Source organism: Melanerpes formicivorus, unplaced genomic scaffold (assembly GCF_026170545.1).
Source record: "Melanerpes formicivorus ecotype bairdi unplaced genomic scaffold, bMelFor1.0.p_v2 SCAF_66, whole genome shotgun sequence".
NCBI classification, from domain to species: domain Eukaryota; kingdom Metazoa; phylum Chordata; class Aves; order Piciformes; family Picidae; genus Melanerpes; species Melanerpes formicivorus.
In genome coordinates this window covers 3,830,862-3,853,407 of record NW_027142418.1, presented here as the reverse complement: position 1 = coordinate 3,853,407, position 22,546 = coordinate 3,830,862, and the positions used below count along the sequence as shown (strand labels likewise).

The following is a 22,546-nucleotide window of genomic DNA, read 5'->3' as shown; positions in this document are numbered from 1 at the left end:
AGTTGTAGCACAAGGTGGAATAACGAAGAAGAAATAACAAATGTAAAGATTTCTTGCTGCCCCTGTATGAAAGATGCCCTGGTTTAGTAAACTGGATTAAAGGATTCTAACAAAAGACATCCCCAGTGAAAAGGCAGCACTGTGTTATGTAAAGGCAGCACAACATGAAAATTCCCCTCATTTATAAGAGATTTTACAGCTGTGGCTTTGTTCACTACATGAAAGCACAAAGGAGTTCTCATCTATTACAACAATTATTCAACAGGTTAACGCCTGTAGCTCAAGTCTCTTTTCACAAGTAGTTAATGGAGTGTAGAGAGGAAAGATTTCTCCAGCACTAACAGCACTTAAATACCATCTTGTTGAGAGAGCATACTGATAATGAACTAGATGATGCTGCTGATGTTCAGGCTAGCAAGGAAAACAGATACCATATCTGGAAGCTTTGAGATAGGAGTTATGATGAGTTTTCCCCAATCTCTAAGCACGAATAACCCATATATGGGAAATCCTAGGAACAAGACTGGGGTTTTGCCATGGAAAACACTGACATTTAGAACAACTCAAACCAGAAAGCTGAGCCACTAGAAGAAGAGTTTAACAGAAGTCCGAGCTTACACTTTGAAGGTCAGAACATTCTTTGGAGTGTGTCCATATTCTGTTAGTTCTTTTGGGTTTAATGCTCATGAAATGGGGGGGGGGGGAGGAGGTATATCTGATAATGTTAAGATGCAGACTTACAAAAAGGATATTTTTCTTCAGGGAAAAAAAAAAACCAACATGTGGCCACATGTCATAGTACAATACTACTGAGAAAACCATTAAGTAAGTAGTTGATCATATTGCTGAACACATGTATACATCAACAACTTAAACTCAGCATCACTACATAAAAACAAAGATCAATCATCAGAAAACATTACACAGCTGAGGGGTGGCAGAGGACAGGTTAACAGAATAAACCCAGGCAGGTATCCAATAGATTTCCAAGTCTCAGTTCATGCATCTAGCACTGAAGCTACACTTTCAGATGATCTTGTCTTAAGTGACACTACTGGAAGGCAAAATATGGTGTTTAAGATCTCTGCCTGCTAATACTGACTCTGCCAAGGACACTGAATATAAAAACACCCTCTGTTCCAGGCCTGTGTTCCTCAGCATGGATTAGAACTGTCAGTGATATATTCATTAACAGCAATCATTAAAAACAATAAACCCATCAAATTTCAAGTGGCTAGGACTACACATTCTTGCTGAGGATTCTCTAGATGGGCTTCATTTTAAACTTTAGTACATCAAAGAGAAAAATTCATCTTCTTTCCTATCATAAATAGATTCCACTAATAAATAATCTCCCTGCATATAGCCAGATATTGACTGCTACCAAATTAGGTGGGATTTTTAGTCTGCTTGGTGGATATTTGCTCATGTATTTTGTTCCCTGAGTCTAAGGACATGGATCTACTATGATCCACGCACTAGAAGAAATTCAAGTTGATTATAGCATTAAAGGCAACTTGTTTGGTTTCCTTTGTTTATGCTACTCTTGGAATTCACACTTCCATTTGTGGGCTTCCCCACCCCTTTCTCTTCAGTTAAGTAGCTACAGTTCCCATTTGTTTGTTTTTCCCTTTCCTAAATTGTTTTCCGTTTCTAATCCAACCACACAGAAGCTACTGCACTCACCAGGTCTGCTTGACAAGTAATGAGCCTGCATCTGTATTCCTGTATATCAAAGCACTTAACATTATGAGCCACATCTAGACATATTTTTCTCCTTAAATAATAAGTAGTGCTCCCTTAGCCAAGGTTCTGTCAGTGGTGGAATGCCAGGGGATATTTAATAATTTTTCCTGATACTATTCCTGTAGCTTTCATGTTACTCATACAGCTACTAGGCTCTCCTCTCTCTAGAGGAAAGGGCCAAGGGAGGATCAGGAAAGACCAGGGAAGCTGTAGTAGAAAAGTGAAAAAGGAGACCCTATCAGCCAGGCACAACACAGGATGTATTGGAATGTGCTAAGTTTATGCTCTCCCTTTGCTTTCCATATCTGCCTCCAGCTATAGACTTACATCTCCAGGAGTTACAAAACACTGCTGAATATCCATCAGTAATGGAACAATGAAAAGTCAGTTAAACAGAATGTGATTTGGCTTATACAAACTCTAGTCTAGAGATGTCAAAGACATGGATGTTCTGCCTGTAATGACACATGGAAAAATAATGCTGTTGGAGTCAGTTCTCAGTCAAAAATGATAAAGATCCCCAAGCCCTGAAGACACAAATTGCTCAATACTCTGTAAGGCTGCAGAACTCTGTACTTCATATAATCATATAATCAATAAGGTTGGAAGAGACCTCAAAGATCAGCAAGTCCAACCTGTCACCCAAGACCTCATGACTAACTAAACCATGGCTCCAATTGCCACATCCAATCCCCTCTTGAACGCCTCCAAGGATAGTGACTCCACCACTTCCCTGGGCAGCCATTCCAATGGCTAACAACGCTCTCTGTGAAGAACTTTCTCCTCACCTCAAGCCTAAACTTCCCTGGTGCAGCTTGAGACTGTGTTCTCTTGTTCTGGTGCCGGTTGCCTGGGAGAAGAGACAGGTTGCCACTGTTCCAAGAATATGCTTTCTGATCCTTGCTTTCTTAGTTAGGTCTAGTGGAGGTTTTGTGCACTGTAAAGGATACCTCGCATGTATTTCTGGGTTCACATATTCTCAGCATCATACATGAACCGTACAGTGAAAGGTGGTTTTGTTGTCATCTGTGGAGATCTAATAATCAACTTCATTACAAACAAATAAATAAATGCAGGAACACATAGCAAATATCAAAACCACAATGATGTTTTCCCCAGGATAGATTCCCCTGTCTCAAGGAAAAGAGCTCTGATGGTGCTTTGGTTAGGCTTATGACAGCAAGAAGCTCCACAGGAGTATTTATATCATCAATCTTCACTGAAGTCCTCCACAGTGTGAGTCTAAGTTTTGAAACCTCTTGTGTTTGGCAGTGCCCAAGAACAGAAACAAGACTGGATAGAAGGATGCAAAGACAGTAGCAGCATCAGCTTGTGGTCAGTAATGGTTTGTGTTAGACTTGTTTCAGAACATCTCTTTTACAAGGTGTCTCCCCATATAGATGAGTCATAAGCAAGTAGTAAATAACGCTTTTCATTCCAAACAACTTCAAGTCAGTATCCCTGTGTAGGCACAACTGAAGTAATAAAAATCTCAGACTCTCAGTTGCTGGAGAGTGAAGCTGCATTTGTAACATGAAGTCATAAGCTTCCATATTTTACAGAAATAATTTGGATTTGACAGGCTGTAATATTTTGCACAGTTCCCCTGCTGTGCATTCATAATACTGTACAATTTAGCTTCTCAGCTAAGCTGGGAAGTGACTGACCACCTTGCCATGCCACAGAAGTATGCTGGTTAACTCTGGGACTGCATTCCTTCCATCACTGGACAGCACAGCAGGTTATTTTTATGTGGGAAAACTCAAAGATCAGCAAAGGTACACCACTATGGTATCATAAAGAGAACTGTCTATGCAGCTGGTTTGGGGTGGGGGGTTTGTGGGTTTTCTTAATGGCAAAGTTTTATATTGATGTTCTAAGTAGTTTGAAATGAGCTCTGAGAAATGTGTCACTAGTAAAATTAGCATGTTTGTTCTCACTGCACAAAACTAAAAGCTGAGGTTCCTCCCCTGTCCTTGCCATGCCAAAACCCAGCAGCAACACAGACTGCAATGCAAGGTGAAGGTTAAAGATAGGACCCAGTACATTATTCTTCATGCAATGAAGAGACTACTCCACTGGTGAGGGGGAGGTGGGAGGAAGGTCAGAACACCAGAGGAAACAATTATTTCTAAAGGACACAAGTCTTTTCACAAGCAGACACAGTATGGGATCTTAATCAAAACTTGAACTCAGACAGTGCAGTGGTGACTCAGATTCAAGTACTCAATTTCCTCACCAAGTTCAGTGTTTGTTATAAATAGCTAAAGGCTACGGATGCCTGCGTGCAAGTAGCAAGGAGAGAGCACGGCTGTGTGCAGTGATTTGCATTTATTCATACTAAAACTTTATATCAGAAGGCTGTGGAGGTTGAAACTTTTTGCTGGCAGATAGCTAAAACCGTGGAAAATTTCATTCCCATCAAGGCCAGGACCCCCAGCCAAATAAAAGCATAATGACCCACAATCACAAATATCTCTGTTGACAGCAGCGTGTAGCCTGCCAATTTGATTGATGCATGTGGCTGCAGAAGCAATTGCTGTGATTCAATAAAAACTAAGGCCTGGAAGTATCAAGTATAATCAAGTCAAGTACCACCTACAAACCCCAAGCTGAAATTTCACTTATATTTTCAAATCTTTCAGCCTGCCCAATCATTTTCTTCCTCTTGGAATTATGCTCCACTTAGGAAGCTGGATGCAATATTTTTGTCAAAAGCAGAAGTATTTCTCTGCAGCCTCAACAGCCTGTACCCCAGTATCCAGATTTACCAATAAAAACAGCACAGTAGAATCATTGAACTGAAAAGAAAATACCCTTACATAAATAAGTTACAAATTCAGAGTCTCATACAGTTATAATCATAGATAACTTTTTTCTCTTTGGACAGCTTCACAAAGTTACTTAAAAACTTGAAGTTTTCTTTGCTCTGCTTTCTGTCTGTTTGTTGTTCATAAGGGTCTGTTTGCTATCCTAACCATCCAAGCTAGAAGTCTTGGGCTGCAGGTTGGACTTGATGACCTTAGAGGTCTTTTCCAACCTTAATGATTCTATTAGTAATTATAAATATGATGTCATTGACCATAAGCACTTTCAAGAACTACAGCTCCTGTATCAAAGGGCAGGAGTGATGACATCACTCTAGCCCCTTTGCAATACTGCATGAAGTGGTCCCAAGGAGCCTTCAGCTAAAGTAGTTTACAATTAATTGTCCTAGAGATAATTGGATAAATATGTCTGAGGAGTGTGGATGCATCCACATTCCTACTGCTCTGCTTTGCAGTTGCTCAGAAACTACACAACCTATTTGCTGTGTTGGTTAGACAAGTAAGTGAACCATGAGGGGGAAAAGGACACTCTTTGGAAGCAAAGGTGTGGAGAAGGCTTCAGAAAGCAGCCTGCATGCTTTTACCCAGCCCAGGAACAGCACATTTTTCAGTTACCACTGGCACACTGAAAGCCTGTGCTATTTAGCAGTTGGAACTGATGATCCTAAAGGTCTTTTCCAACTTAAACAATGATATGATTTCTCAGGGTATCCGGCTCTTGAAATCAATATGCAGATCACTGATCCAGCAACTCAGACAGCAATTTTCTCTCTGCGGTCTAGTCCATTAAACAGATTCAGCCCATCTGCACTGGTGTCCATCTGCTGCAATAGTTCTGGCCTCATTTTTCCCCAAGGCAGCATTTACATGAAGAACCACTGAAAATTCACCGAATGCACATAACCAAAGTTTATACAAAACTAGACAGCCAGATGTCCAGATGTTGGCGAGGAGTTTCTTTACACAAAGGATGAGTCATAAGCAAAACAAGGAATGACAGTATTTGTAATTCAGGCTTATTTGTCTGTTCTCATAGTAAATGATTAATTTATAACTCTCACTGTCCTTAAAATAGGTGTGTGTAAGGAAGAGGGAGACATAAGAGCGACAAAATTTGACTAGGCAGACACAAACCTTCAGATTATGTAGTCTTTGCATTTCAGACCACCTGGAAAAGGCAGCTTAAGCACAGATGGAATCCAGACTTTTCCTTTGACAGCAGTACACACTTTTCTGACCCAAAAACCCTGAATAAATGAACAAACTGATGATACAAAACTGGGGGGGTGGGGAGGTGGCTGGCATCCTGTTAGGCTGTGCTGCCATCCATCGAGATCTCAACAGGCTGGAGAGCTGGGTGAAGGCAAACCTCATGAAGTCCAATAAGGACAAGTGAAGGGTCCTGCACCTGGGGAGGAATTACAGTGGGCACCAGTACAGATTAGGAGTTGTTCTGCTGGAATGCAGCTCCATGGAGAAAGACCTTGGAGTCCTAGTAGACAGCAAGTTCTGCAGGAGACAGCAATCTGCCCTTAGGGCCAAGAGAGCAAATAGTATCCTAGGATGCAGCAAGAAAAGTGTGTCCAGTAGGGCTAGGGTGGTTCTTCTCCCCCTCTACTTTGCCCTGGTGAGACCACACCTGGAATGCTGTGTCCAGTTTTAGGCTCCTCATTTTGAGAGAGACAGAGACCTGCTAGAGAGAGTCCAAGGGAGAGCCACAAGGAAGATTAGGGGACTTGAGCATCTCCCCTATGAAGAGAGACTGAGAGCCCTGGGGCTGTTTAGTCTGGAGAAGAGAAGGCTGAGAGGGAATCTGATCAATGTCTATCAAGGGGAGGGGGCCAAGCTCTTTTTGGTGGTGTGTAGTAACAAGACAAGGAACAATGGATACAAACATAGAAGATTTCACCTCAACATGAGGAGAAACTTCTTTACAGTGAGGGTGACAGAGACCTGGAGCAGGCTGCCCAGAGAAGTTGTGGACTCTCCTTCTCTGGAGAGTTTCAAAATCCACCTGCATGCATTCCTGTGTGGACTACCCTGCGTGATCCTGCCTTTGGCAGGGGGTTTGGACCCGATGATCTCTTGAGGGCCCTTCTAACCTCTGACATCCTGTGATTCTGTCACACACACACACACGAAAACCCAACACAAAACCCCACAGACAACAAAGGTCCTTTCTGGACTGAGGCAGTGGGTCATTGGAATGGGAACAGCAGGCAGGTTATTAAATTCTTATTTTTTTACTACTTATCAAAAATATTCCTGGAATATTGGCAGGCATTACCTAGGGAGTGTTTTATTACAGAGAAATAAGTAAGTTTTGAAGGGAAAATTAATCAAAATACTTCTGACACCTAAATAATTAAAACCAAATCACTAGAAGCAATAGATCAGTACAACATTGCACAGGTCACCTGACATTAAGGCTTATCTTGAACTTAGCCTGCTGAACAAGACCTTAGCACTAAGCTAGCCTTTTCCTCTTGTAGCTCAGGTTTTTCAAAACCTCTCCATAAGAGATCTGCCAGCATCTGCTTCTAGAAACTTATTCCCACTTATCAGGGCTTAATAGCTTGCACCTGCCTTAGTGAGTCAGTCAGGCATCCACTTAGCATCTCCCAGCAGATTCTTGTTCCTTGGAAGAATTATCTGTGTGATACAATAACAAACACATCACTATTGCTTTCCAGACAGTGAAAATTAAAGAAGGCATTTCATGGTGAGGTCAGGGTTTAGAGCTATCCAAGATGTTAGGTTGATTGTTTTCTTTAAGATCTGTTCTGTATTAGTGAGCTTTGGCTTAATGTAATGAGAGTTAAACCACCCACATGCTGAAACACATTTATTCAGCGTTAATATCCCCTACTGCTGGGAACTGAGTTACAGATAAGGAATTAAACCAGTAACTCCTGAACAGTCTGCAGCCAGTGCAAAATGGTGGGTGCCTCAATCCAGTGCAAGAAGCTGCTACTGCAAATCAGTGCTCTCATGATGACTAACTGCTGATATTTGGAATCATCACTACTAATAATGATGTCAGGAAGATTAAGAAAAGAACAGGAGGATTACAGTCTTCCCTAGAGCACAGGGAGTTTCAGAATGTGGGAAAAGGCTTACTCTTTTCTAAATCTCCCCTCCTCAAGCTTCAGTCCATTCCCTCTCATCCTCACTACAAGCCCTTATAAAAAGTCCCTCCCCAGCTTTCTTGTAGGCCCCTTTCAGGTACTGGAAGGCTGTTCTAAGGTCTCCCCAGAGCCTTCTCTTCTCCAGAATAAACATAACCTCAGGCAAATGCTCCAAGAGAAAAAGCGGCAGAAAATATGTAGCACCCTCACAGACATTTTTCTTACATGATCTGGAGCTAGAGTTGGTCAACTGATGATATGCTCCCAAGACATCAAATATTAGTAATCTCTTTTTTGGACTTTAGATCAACTCATGAAGTTAGCAGCTGGGATGTAGGAGACACAAAGACAAGAAAATTTCTAGATAATGGAATATTCCCACCATTGGAAAGGTGCTTTTCATAGCTCTACATTCCCTCCCTTCCTTTCTCCTTTTTATTGCCTGCATTTGGGTTACTGTGTTTGTATTAGAATATGGAAGAAATAACAAGGTTTAGAATTAAGGTCTATGATCTTGACACATAAACTCTGTGTTCAAAAATGAAGGGTGCACTTGCAGTTGTTTCCTGCCCCAAGGATCAGTGCTGGGCCCCGTGCTCTTTAACATCTTTATTGATGATCTGGATGAGGGCATTGAGTCGATCATCAGTAAATTTGCTGACGACACCAAGCTGGGGGCAGGTGTTGATCTGCTGGAGGGTAGAGAGGCTTTGCAGAGGGACCTCGACAGGCTGGACAGATGGGCAGAGTCCAGCGGTATGAGATTGAACACATCCAAGTGCCAGGTTCTGCACATTGGCCACAACAACCCCATGCAGTGCTACAGGCTGGGGTCAGAGTGGCTGAGAGCAGCCAGGCAGATACTGGGGATACTGGTCGATGGTGGGCTGAACATAAGCCTGCAGGGAGGTCATTTTGCCCCTGTACACAGCACTGGTTAGGCCACACCTTGAGTCCTCTGTCCAGTTCTGGGCCCCTCAGTTTAGGAAGGATGTTGACTTGCTGGAACGTGTCCAGAGAAGGGCACGGGTGAGGGGTTTAGAACACAAGCCCTATGAGGAGAGGCTGAGGGAGCTGGGGTTGCTTAGCCTGGAGAGGAGGAGGCTCAGGGGAGACCTTCTTGCTCTCTACAGCTGCCTGAAAGTAGGCTGTAGACAGGCGGAGGTTGGTCTCTTCTCCCAGGCAACCAGCAACAGAACAAGAGGACACAGTCTCAAGCTGCACCAGGGGAGGTTTAGGCTGGAGGTGAGGAAGAAGTTCTACACAGAGAGAGTGATTGTCCATTGGAATGTGCTGCCCAGGGAGGTGGTGGAGTCACCATCATTGGAGGTGTTCAAGAGGAGACTTGACAGGGTGCTTGGTTGCATGGTTTAGTTGATTAAGTAGGTTGGATAATAGGTTGGACTTGATGATCTCAAAGGTCTTTTCCAACCTGGTCCTGTTCTATTCTATTCTATTCTATTCTATTCTATTCTATTCTATTCTATTCTATTCTATTCTATTCTATTCTATTCTATTCTATTCTATTCCTGATGCAGACCAAGTCACCATAGAGCTACACTGTGAGCATGACTGTGTCTATAGGAATAGTGTCTGCCACTTCTTGATAACACCTGTGAAACAGGATGTAGAAATGAATGTGACTAGAAAACAAGCTTAACTGGGCAAATGTGGCTTGCTGTAAAATAAGTTTGGTATATGCCATGGTGTTTAGTGAGTTGTCCTATTGTTGTTTTTTAACTGCAGTGCATGCACTGGAAATCCTGGGCACGCTAATCATGGGGATATAGAAGATTTTAAGGAATTTTCATTCTGAAGGCTCAACACATGGCTCATGTCAAAATTCTAAGCCAGTAAAAAAAGCTCATTTCTTAAAGATGGATTATAAACATTTTTTTTCTTAGTCAGAAAGGAAAGATTTGCTATGTGCTCAGTCTCAACTCTTCTTATTTCCAGTTTACTGCTGGAATTTAGTGCAGCAAACAGCAACAGGAACCGTGCAGGAATGGTGTGGCTTCTCCCAAGTTACAGGACAGCAGTCCTTGCATATGTTTTTAGGCACCTGAATGACTAGTACGAACTTCAGCCTAAAAGACCCTACATTTATACACATTTGAGAAGCCACCAAGATGCTTATTCATTCTGAAAAATCCTCTTATTTTTCCTGATTTTTAATTTAGTTTACATTTGAAATAAAATAGGTTTTGCCAGCTTTAAATGTTTTAAATCTGTGTAAGCCTGAAATGGGTACTAAGAGATTACTTATTACTTATAATTCAAACTGCTGTATTCTCAGACTATTATAGTTTCATAGTTTCATTCAGGGTTGGAAGGGACCACAAGGATCATCTAGTTCCAACCCCCCTGCCATGGGCAGGGACAAGCCACACTAGATCAGGCTGGACAGAGCCTCATCCAGCCTGGGCTTAAACACCCCCAGGGACGGGGCCTTGACCACCTCCCTGGACAACACATTCCAGGGTTTCACCACTGTCATGGTGAAGAACCTCCTCCTCACATCTAGCCTGAATCTCCCCACCTCCAGCTTCATTCCATTCCCCCTAGTCCTATCACTACCTGAGATCCTGAGAAGTCCTTCCCCAGCCTTCCTGTAGCCCCCTTCAGATACTGGAAGGCCACAATTAGGTCACCTCGGAGCCTTCTCTTCTGCAGACTGAACAGCCCCAACTCTCTCAGTCTGTGGTTTGGCAAACTGGTTTGTTAAAAACTACTTTAAGAAGAGTAAGAAGAGTGGCTCAGTTGGTAGCACATAAGACCCTTGATGGGAAGATCGTGAGTTCAAGCCTGCAGTGGGCAGTAGTGTCCTCCCTACTCTAGTCATGAGGTCTGTGGTGACAGGTTGGACTCGATGATCTTTGAGGTCTCTTCCAACCTTAGGAATACTGAATACTTAGTGCAAGACTCTCTACCTATTATCACACTTTAGCTTGGTTTGCCCATATACATCTTATGTTACTGTTCATGATCAACTATTTTATAAGATATAATAAACTGAAACAGTGAGGACTGAAATGTCTTCTCCAGATCCTGGGGTCAGAATTACATGAAGCCCTATGAAATACCTTCACAAGCCATTTTGGATGGGTTCATGGAGCTTGCTCCAGTGCTTCTCAAGGAACACATGTTAAAGGAGCCACATGTAAAATGTTGTAAGAAATCATTGTTTAGGAAAGGCCTGAAAGAGGCAGTGCTAAGCTGAAGCACAGGTTGGTTTTTATGATTTTATTTTAGTATTACATTGACTGACCATATTTTGTTTTCTTTTCTATAGCTCTGGAAATAAAAATCACAAAGCAATCCAACACATTTTCATCCAGGAGTGTAACCCAAGACTGAATTTCCAAGACCGGGACAGCTCTGGTTTTCATTCTGTGTTCTTGTGTAGAAGATGTCAGAAAACATAACAGCTAACTCCATTAGCCCTCAGTCAGCAGTTCTAGGTATATTCCTGGGGGGCATTTCACTGGTCACTGTTGTCATGAACCTATTAGTACTATATGCTGTGAAAACTGAAAAAAAGCTGCAAACAGTTGGCAATTTATACATTGTCAGCCTCTCTGTTGCAGATCTGATAGTTGGGGCAGCTGTTATGCCCCTGAATATTTTTAATCTCCTAAGTCCTAAGTGGACTCTAGGCTCCCCAGCCTGTTTGTTCTGGCTGTCAATGGATTATGTGGCTTGCACTTCATCCATTTTCAACCTCTTCATATTGTGCATTGACCGTTACCGTTCAGTTCAGCAACCACTCAAATATCTCAAGTATAGAACGAAAATGAGAGCATCACTGATGATATTGGGGGTCTGGTTGCTCTCTTTCATGTGGATCATTCCAATCCTAGGATGGCATGCTTTTGCTAATAATGGGGGATGGAAAGAAATAGGAGACAAGTGTGAGACTGAATTCTCTGATGTCACCTGGTTTAAAGTGTTGACAGCCATTGTCAATTTCTACATACCCTCTATCTTGATGTTATGGTTCTACTATAAAATATTCAGAGCTGTTCAAAAACACTGTCAACACAGAGAGCTCATCAATGGGTCACATCAGCCCTCCTCAGAAAAAACCTCCGCACATCATAGTCAAACAAAGGATGAGCTAAATATTTGCCTCGAAAAGCAAATCTTAGACGAGAACATGTCTCCCAAGGACAAGCAAAGTTCCCCTCAGCCCCAAAATACAGAGGTAGAGATTCATTTCAGTAACCCTGAGAAGACTTCAAAGGCACTTGTTAGTAAGAGTAATAGGAGAGTCCTTAAATGGAGCTGTTTTCCACTCCCCACTGCCCAGTCGGAGCCAAGCCTGGATAAAGCAGGAAAGAAGGAAGTACATGGAACAAAAGAGAAGGAAATTGAAGAGGAGCCTTGCTCGCAAGACAGTGACTTAAGTGATGCATCATACAACCATACTTCCACAGAGGTAACCAGCACTAACAGTGCAAGAGCCTGTGGTCCTCAGGAAAAGACAGAGAAAACAGATTCCAGAGGACTGACTTACCTGAGAAAAACCTGGCAAAGTTGGCAAGGCCATCCCAAAAGGCACACTCAAGGACTGCATGGGAACAGGGAGAGGAAAGCAGCGAAGCAGTTAGGTGTCATAATGACAGCCTTCATGCTGTGCTGGATTCCCTATTTTGTAATATTTATGGTAACAGCTTTCCGTAGTCATGACCAGTTTCCAATACTACACACATTCACTGTATGGCTTGGCTATGTGAACTCCACCTTAAACCCATTCCTGTATCCTCTTTGTAACCAGAACTTCAAGAAGACATTCAAAAAGATCCTTCACATTCACTGATGTCGGTAAAGGAAAAGACTTTGGAAAATCATAATTTATAAACAAATGCTAGTAAAAGTGGGAAACAGGGGGAAATGGGAAAGCTTTAATGCATTGGAAGAAGAACTAATTCAGATCAGGAATCTGAAAAACTCAGGGGCAATCTCAGAACCCACCACCACATTGAATTAGAATTAGAATAAACCTTTATTAGAATAAACCAAACCAGGTTGGAAGAGACCTTCAAGATCATCGTGTCCAACCCATCAACCAATCCAACCCACCCAAACAGCTAACCCATGGCACCAAGCACCCCATCAAGTCTCCTCCTGAACACCTCCAATGACGGCGACTCCACCACCTCCCCGGGCAGCCCATTCCAATGGGCAATCACTCTCTCTGTATAGAACTTCTTCCTAATATCCAACCTGAACCTCCCCTGGCACAGCCTGAGACTGTGTCCTCTTGTTCTGGTACTGGGTGCCTGGGAGAAGAGACCATCATCCGCCTGTCTACAACCTCCCTTCAGGTAGTTGTAGAGAGTGATAAGGTCACCCCTGAGTCTCCTCTTCTCCAGGCTGAGCAACCCCAGCTCCCTCAGTCTTTCCTCATAGGGCTGTGTTCCAAACCCCTCACCAACTTTGTTGCTCTTCTCTGGACTCGTTCCAGCAAGTCAGCATCCTTCCTAAACTGAGGGGCCCAGAACTGGACACAGTACTCGAGGTGTGGCCAGTTCTGTACACAATTGTACACATTTTACAATTTGAGATTACCTGTATCATCATGTAGAACAAACCCTGGAGATACAAACAGAGATCTTCAGTGACTATGTATCATTCAGCTACAGAAAGGGAAGAAATGAAGTAAAGTGTCTTTGATCAGTAACGTTTCTTCTACTTTCTCTCTTTCAACTTACTCCATTAAACACAGGACCACACTGCTTGTAAAGTGAGATCTGCAACTGGAGGTACTTTGCATATAGCTTCCCCCAAGTCATTAACTGTTTTGATATGTCAAGTCACAGTATCACAGTATCACAGTATCACCAAGGTTGGAAGAGACCTCGAGGATCATCATGTCCAACCTGTCACCACAGACCTCATGACTAAACCATGGCACCAAGTGCCACATCCAATCCCCTCTTTAACCCCTCCAGGGACAGTGACTCCACCACCTCCCTGGGCAGCACATCCCAATGGCTAACAACTCTCTCTGGGAAGAACTTTGGTGATCCAAAGGGATTAGGATCATGGAATCACAGAATCACAGAATCACAGAACATAGAATGGTCCAGGCTGGAAGGGACCTCCAAAGCTCATCCAGTCTGACCTCCCCACAGTCAGCAGGGACATCCCCAACTAGATCAGGTTGCCCAGAGCCCTGTCCAGACTCACTTTGAATATCTCCAAGGATAGGGCCTCAGTCACCTCCCTGGGCAACCTGTTCTTGTGTAGTAAAGTAACTGCTGTATCTCTTTCATACCATGCTTGCTTCATTTATTTTATGTCCTAGAAATGGTGCTAACACTTTCCATACTCAACATACTATCACTATCTATTCAAGAAGGGTATGCTCTTGTTTCTAGACTTACAGACTATAGCTGATTATAGATTGCATAAATTTGCTTCAAACAGCCTAAGCATGCAGTGGCAATTCAAATCCATATAACCATCTTGTAGTGGGCATGCACTTCCCTCCACAATAAGGCAAACTCATGAGCAACAACTCAGGCCTGTAAAACAGAAAACAAACCACATGAAGTATGTTTACCTTTTCTATCCTCTCTATTTAATTGCATTTTATACATCATGATGTAAAATATTTCAGGAGAAGCACACAACAAGAGGATACTACAGGCTGAAAGGGATCTCCGGACAACACCTAAGTACTACCTACAGCTCAGAGCTGGAGTGGTTTTGACATTACACCATGTTGTTCAAGCTCTCACCCACAATCTGAATGACAAGCAACTGTAAAAACCATCTTCATGTGGAAAAGCTCGGAGGCAGCCTTGACAGAGAAGGTTGCAGCAAGGTTCTGGAGCCCCTATTACAAGAGGGATGTGGAGGTGCTGGAGCGTGTCCAGAGAAGGGCCACAAGGATGATCAGAGGGCTGGAGCACCTCTCCTATGAGGACAGACTGAAGGAGCTGGGGCTGTTCAGTCTGCAGAAGAGAAGGCTCCCAGGTGACCTAATTGTGGCCTTCCAGTATCTGAAGGGGGCCTACAGGAAGGCTGGGGAAGGACTTGTCAGGATCTCAGGTAGTGATAGGACTAGGGGGAATGGAATGAAGCTAGAGGTGGGGAGATTCTGGCTGGATGTGAGGAGGAGGTTCTTCACCATGAGAGTGGTGAGACCCTGGAATGGGTTGTCCAGGGAGGTGGTCGAGGCCCCATCCCTGGGGGCGTTTAAGAGCAGGCTGGATGAGGCTCTGGCCAGCCTGATCTAGTGTAGGATGTCCCTGCCCATGGCAGGGGGGTTGGAACTTGATGATCCTTGTGGTCCCTTCCAACCCTGAATGAAACTATGAAACTATGAAACTATGAAGGTTCACCCTGCGAACTTGGAGCATTCACTTGCTCAGCCAAGACACACCCTGCTAGGCAAAAGGAATCAATCCCCTCTTCCTGTGTTTAGTCAAGGATATATTCTCTTCCCAGGGGAAGAAAAGAAAGTTCCTTAGCAAAATAGTACAGAGTGGCATATGTTGCAGGAGCTAATGTATCAGGAAGCTTACATCTTCACAGAGCAGTTGCACCACAACAAAAAAAAAAAACTGATGAACAGAGAGAAGACCTCAGACCCTGTATTAGCCAAATATCTCAAGACCATGTACTGCCCTGTTTGTGGCACATCAGGAAAGCATTCATTACTATTCTCTGCTACAGAGCTGAGATAAACATTCTGAGCAAACACTGGGTGTATGTTAAAGAAAAAAAATCCCAGAACCAGCTAACTTCAACAGCTAAAGTCACATTTGCATGGAATGGTGAGTCCTGTGTAAATCTTATCCACACATTCTGGGAGGGATGGTTAGAGAGGCAACCTGGAGGTTTAGCATAAAAACAATGTCCTCCCATTCATTTTCTGGTGCAGGTGAATTTTTATCACTCCCTGAATGTTTATTGCTTCTGAGATTGCTCACTGATGGAACTGGAACTCCTCCAGCTAAGTACTGTCCAGAGTTTGGTGGAATGAGCTAACGGGATGTTCCGTGTGATATCTTTTATTACATCAGAAGTGAAAAAAAACCATAGTGGCTTAATGCTTGAAGGAGAAATTCTGATTTCCATGTTTTTAATTCATGATCTTGAGCTATTCCAAGTCCCTCTGTGCCATGTGTGCCTATTTTGTAAAGTGAATATGACAAGACTTAGAGCAACACTTAGGAGAATGTTTGCATGATGCTCATAAATTTCGGCTATAATAGACTAGCTAAATGTGAAACATTATCTGCTGTCAGTTTTACTTCTCTGAATTAAACACCTGAATGTTAATAGTTGTATTTAAAGTAATCCATATTAAATGAAGCCCTAGCATATCTGCATTTTAATAAACTTGGAAAATGTGTAATGTGTGAAAGGAATTAACTTAAATTCAGTCTATTTCAGTGGATGAAACGTGGTTCAGAGATTAGTTGAGTGGTCTCAATTAAGCATGCAGGAAACCCTGCACTTAGGGAACTCAAATATAGGAGAGAAAAAAAGGCAAAACAAAGAATCTAAACCCAGCAAAATTCATTCCTGAATTCAGACAACTTTTTCACTGCAGGACCTGTAGCTGCACAAGTAGTAAAATACATCTTATGTTGGACTACAAAGCAACATCTGTTGGACTCGATGATCTCAAAGGTCTTTTCCAACCTGGTTAATTATATCCTATCCTATCCTATCCTATCCTATCCTATCCTATCCTATCCTATCCTATCCTATCCTATCCTATCCTATCCTATCCTATCCTATCCTATCCTATCCTATCCTATCTTCTGAAACACATGATCTAATCCAATGGAATTTCACAGATAATGCTTCAGATTCACAGCCATTATGACTTGTTTTTTCCTGTTGTGATATGCAACACCAATTCTGTCTCAAATCGTTGATAATGTAGGTGGTCCCCGAGGAAATAAAAGAAACAGTGCACTAAGTCAGCTACAGTTACTAAGTGTACACTGCTGAAACTTGCTCACCCAAGGGATTCTTGGGGTTATCAAGAAATCTGTCCTCCTAATCATGATGACAATTTCTGACTCTAGCTTGTGTTAATACATGAAACAGCAACCTAACTAAAACCATTGGTCTAAAATTTTGATGGTTGTAACCAAGGTCAGCTCTGGTACAGTTAAAAAACATTCAAACGTGGAAAAGCTAAACCTAGGCAAATAAAGCTATCTACTTTTTATCTCCACTTTTATTCATTATCTTAGTGTAACTGTGTTAAGAGTAAAAGCAAGGGAAGCTGTCATAGTAGGCTTCTCTGATGTGATAGCTATAATAGGTAATAATAAAATAGGAAAAGGGGATATTGCCTGTTTTAAACTTCTGATTAGCAAGGTACCTAACAGGTTTTATCTGCTTATTTTACTGAGTAGGTAATTCAAATGGCTCTGGATGTAAGGGAAGAAGAGGAAAGCAAATTAGAGTAAGGAATGGAGAAGCCAATTACTATGTGGGGCCAAGCCTCAAGGGAATATTCTAGGTGTGGTTTCCTGTAAAATATATTCAGTGTTTTGCAGTTAACAAACAAGGTCAGAGGACACACAGCTTTAAGAGAACATAACTAATTTCTTGGAATTTCTTGGACTGGAATTCTGCTTTGATTAAGGTGTGGTGAGAACAACAAACCTCCCTTTTAAGAGGCGGAAAAAGACATTCTCACAAATTTTTTTGTGTCAGTGGTGACATCTAGTGGGTAGTGAGAAGAATCCTGGGCCCCTGCATCAAATCCTGTGTAGCATGGCAGTTTATTAAAGGAGGAGTGCAATTAACAAGTGGTTCCTGCCATCTGGTATGTGTTTCTTTTCCTATATTGTTTTCAGGGAATGTGGCATTCAATAGAAGAATCATTCATGCAGGGGCACGTTTGGGCTGCATTCCATCATCTAAAAAGACTCCATTACAGTCATCGTGAGACTGTTCTGTGATGCACAAAAGTAAGTTGACTGAAACACTGACATTAGAAATGTATTTCTAATTGTAAGCTATTAGTGTAGAAGTACTATAGACACCTCTGAATAGTTCCAGAGGAGGTCTCACATTAATTCTGTGGTCTGCTGTATCTTTCCACAGTAGGGATGCTAAAGGACTAGTCTCAACTTGGCTGGTTTAAGTTCCTGAAGAAGAGGTGTAAGAACACAGTTGAAAGGTTCAGTGCATTCACTCAAACAAAATGAGAATTAGTTCATTTGGAAAAGCTAAGTTTAAGTAAGTGCATACATATTCACTTTTGATTATTCATTAACTAATTTGGAGCACAGCCCTGTGAGGAGAGGCTGAAGGAGCTGGGGTTGCTTAGCCTGGAGAAGAGGAGGCTCTGGGGAGACCTTATTGCTCTCTACAACTCCCTGAAGGGAGGTTGTAGCCAGGTGGGGGTTGGTCTCTTCTCCCAGGCAAGCAGCACCAGAACAAGAGGACACAGTCTCAAGCTGCACCATGGGAGGTTTAGGCTGGATGTTAGGAAGAAGTTCTTCACAGAAAGAGTGATTGCCCACTGGAATGTGCTGCCCAGGGAAGTGGTGGAGTCGCCATCACTGGAGCTGTTTAGGAAGAGACTAGATGGGGTGTTTGGTGCCATGGTTTAGTTGATTAGATGGTGTTGGGTGATAGGTTGGACTTGGATGATCTCAAAGGTCTTTTTTGACCTCGTTAATTCTATTCTATTCTAACTACAAGGACAACATTATTTTCATCAAATTATTTGCCTGTTGAAGAATTGGAAAATAAAAAGAGCAATGAACGTTAACACTGTGTGAGAAACAGCATCTGATACTGCATTACAAATTACCTTTTAAAAATATACATACTTGGCACCAAAGTATGTCTTTTCCACATGGTCTTAGTCTAAAATAGAACTACAAACAACTGTGAGGTATGAACTCTATGGGTGCACAGACACATAAGCAAACATGCCAGACTACTACAAAATTGCCATTTGAGATCTTCACCAATTAAAAAGAAGCAGTTTCCCCTGACAGAGATGTACAATTGTGCATGGTAAAGGCTAAGCCCATGTTGACATCTGGTAAGTGTAACAACGTTTCCTCTTTTCACAGTATTTGTGTTGGTTTATCATTCTGTTTTGTCTACCAAGATACCTTGTGTCTAATCATTTCAGCTTAAATATGCTTTAAAAGAAACACACAGCACCCATTGCTATGCATTGACACTGTGTCATTAAAATGAATGCTTACAGTGTGGTTGAATCAAATGCCTTCAGTTAAATCAAATGCCTTGTGTTTCAGTCAGCCCTAACTTAGCCTTCAAAAACAACACAGCCAAACTTGGGAACTGAACTCTGGACTCCTACTCGGAAATTTAATTCCTTCTCGCCAGATATGAATAATCCTTCACCTCATTTTCTCTGAGGGGCAACAACTGCTTCTCTGTAGTATGTCAAACTGCCCTCAGGAGAGGCACCTGCCTGTGCCAGAGAGATTAGTGATGATGCTCACAAAAGTCTTCCAACATTGCACCTCCAAATGACACCGGAGCATACATCTACTTCCTTCCACTACTGGTTCAAATATCCATTTCCACAACAGACTTTTCATGTAGAAGCATTTTGTAGCAGTTAATAGGAGTACAACATAGGACTAGATGTTTTTGTAAAGTATTTGTTTGCAAATAAATTAATAGAATAGTTCTACCAAGTTCTCTCTGTATTTTGTGGTCTTTTGTTGTATACAATTCATTTTACATCCCTAAACCAAAAGCACGACACAAGCCTAAATAAATACAATGTTTATTAAAACTTATAATGGAATCTATTCTGACTTAAATAGTTCTGAGAAGTTACTTTCTCCAAAACATCTTGAGTCCATATTCACCATGAATGGATGCATTTGAATATGTTGCAGTTTTAGTCTCATCTTCAATTCCAGGATGATTTTACCTTACTGCAAGACTTTCTGTCCTACCTATGGAAATATGTACCAAAACCAGCCAACAGATTTGCCCCCTGTTTTTAAAAAGCCTGTACTCTTATCTGATTACTACTATAATATTTATTACAGCACTTTTCATTGCTCATAGGAAGATTTCCCAAGGTAAACCATACTTGCAACAAATTATCAACTCCAGCAAAAATCTCAGGTCACCTTTATTACGGAATCATAGAATCACCAAGGTTGGAAGAGCCCTCAAAGATCATCAACTCCAACCTTTCACCACAGACCTCATGACTAAACCATGGCACCAAGTGCCACGTCCAATACCCTCTTGAACACCTCCAGGGATGGTGATTCCACCACCTCCCTGGGCAGCACATTCCAATGGCTAACGACTCTCTCAGTGAAGAACTTTCTCCTCACCTTGAGCCTAAATGTCCCCTGGTGCAGCTTGAGACTGTGTCCTCTTGTTCTGGTGCTGGCTGCCTGGGAGAAACCAACCCCTCCTGGCTACAGCCACCCTTCAGGTAGTTGTAGACAGCAATGAGGTCTCCCCTGAGCCTCCTCTTCTCCAGGATAAACAATCCCAGCTGTCTCAGCCTCTCCTCATAAGACTTGTGCTCGAGGTCTCTCAACAGCCATGTTGCCCTTCTCTGGACATGTTCAAGTGTCTCAATGTCCTTCTTAAACTGAGGGGCCCAGAACTGGGCACAATACTCAAGGTGTGGCCTAACCAATGCTGAGTACAGGGGCACAATGACTTCCCTGCTCCTGCTGGCCACATTATTCTTGATGCATGCCAGGACGCCATTGGCTTTCTTGGCCACCTGGGCACATTGTATTACAGCCACTTTCCCAAAGATCCTAGACACAGAGAGATCTTTGGCTGAAGCTGCCTCTACATTGAATGACTTCACTCAGGCATGGTCATATGTATTCAGCAGCAGTTTCATCTGTAAATCTGAAGTTTATTTCCCTGGTCAGATAGTCTGTATAAAAAATGATAGTCCAACACTTCAATCCTACCAGATGCATCTCCCATTTCCCTGAAGCTACAACTCTTGTGCAGAAATCTAACTCCCAGGGTCTTGTTTCTTTTCAGGGATGACATGTCTAGCTAAGATAACATGAGCATGTAGGCTCACAAAAGTGTCCCTATCCCCTTTATTACTATTATTTTTCCTGGCCTGTCTTATGTGCCCACAGCTGCTTCATAAACCATGTTGTGAAACTGAAAATGTTCAAAGACTACAAATCTAAGCTAGGTTATAATTCAGTGGAGACTGGGTAGCAACATTCCAGCTATTTTAATCGGATGTCATCCATATTCTCTTTATATTTCATGTAAAAAGAGTATACAAAGAACAAAAAGTAATAAAAGCTTTTCCAGCCTTGGGGAAATAAACTGCAGCACTGAGTTATGAAGTGTCCAACAGAGCAAAGATATAATTACCAATACCAATGGAGTGAGTGGCCTGAAGAATGAGGAACTGTAGAATATTACTGATGTAATGCAGTTAGATTCAAGGTATAGCATCTATAGCAAGCTTCCCAAGATGTTTTATTTGTTCATGGAGGACCTATTTGGCCCCTGCTCCACAGCAAGGTCCTCTATTCTACCAGGTCTAAATATGCATAATTAGCAGCAATTAAACATTTCCCCTGCTGCTGTTTAAACTATTGTTTTTATGTGAACTTACCCATGCTTATCTGACTGGCAGCTTTTCCTCTGAGGCTTACTCCCAGTTTTGCTGGCATTTCTTCTGTATGGGTGTTACTGCATTATTGTGTGCTCCAAAACAGAAGGCAGCTCTGGCAAATGTGTTTTCCCTGATAGGTAAATGACATAACCATCTAAAGTGGTAATGCTTGCTTTGTAGGAAACACACTTTGTTTTGCATTCTAAATCTGCAAAACCAACGTAGGCTCATTAAAACCTTTAGGTTGGAAGGGACTTCTGGGTGCCATCTCCAGCTGAAAGCAGAGCTAACATCAAAGTTAGATCATGTTGTTCAGTATGTCCCAAGAATAGAGATTGCAATGTCTCTCTGTGAACCTATTACAGAATCACACAACCACCAAGGCTGGAATAGACCTCAAAGATCATCAAGTCCAACCTGTCACCACAGACCTCATGACTAAACCATAGCACTGAGTGCCATGTCCAATTCCCTCTGGAACACCTCCAGGGATGGTGACTCCACCACCTCCCTGGGCAGCACATTCAAGTGGCTAACGACTCTCTCAGTGAAGAACTTTCTCCTCACCTTGAGCCTAAACTTCCCCTGGTGCAGCTTAAGACTGTGTCCTCTTGTTCTGGTGCTGGTTGCCTGGGAGAAGAGACTAACCCCCTCCTGGCTACAACCGCCCTTCAGGTAGTTGTAGACAGCAATAAGGTCTCCCCTGAGCCTCCTCTTCTCTAGGCTAAACAATCCCAGCTGCCTCAGCCTTTCCTCGTAGGGCTTGTGCTCGAGGCCTCTCCCCAGCCTCGTTGCCCTTCTCTGGACTCCTTCAAGTATTTCAATGCCCTTCCTAAACTGAGGGGCCCAGAACTGGACACTATTACACTGCTTAACCAGCTATGTTGCCCATCTTTTTGTATATATATACATTTGGAATTTTCCTTGTCTTAACATGTGCCCTTTTCCTTCCTGCTTTTTGCTGTGCATCTCTGAGAAGGCTTTGCCTCCATCTTCTCCACTTTAGGTTATGTAACTCTTCCATTAAATCACCTTTAGCCTCGTTTTCTCCACGTGAATCAAACTCAGCTCTCTCAGCCTCTCATGTCCTATGTTCCATTACCCAGACCATTCTAGTGACGCTCTGATGGCCTACTGTTACCTTATGATTTTGCTTACGATTTTGCTGGGGAAGGACTTCTCAGGATCTCAGGTAGTGATAGGACTAGGGGGAATGGAATGAAGCTAGAGGTGGGGAGATT

At 42.5% G+C, this 22,546-nt stretch overlaps 1 protein-coding gene across 1 annotated transcript; it reads left to right on the top strand.

Annotated features, from left to right (window-relative positions):
- The first annotated feature begins 11,052 nt into the window (after positions 1 to 11,052).
- On the top strand, positions 11,053 to 12,842 carry HRH1 (histamine receptor H1). The gene has a single exon (XM_068162695.1). The coding sequence runs from the start codon at positions 11,112 to 11,114 to the stop codon at positions 12,519 to 12,521; it is 1,410 nt and encodes a 469-aa protein (XP_068018796.1). The 5' UTR covers positions 11,053 to 11,111; the 3' UTR covers positions 12,522 to 12,842.
- Positions 12,843 to 22,546: the final 9,704 nt, after the last annotated feature.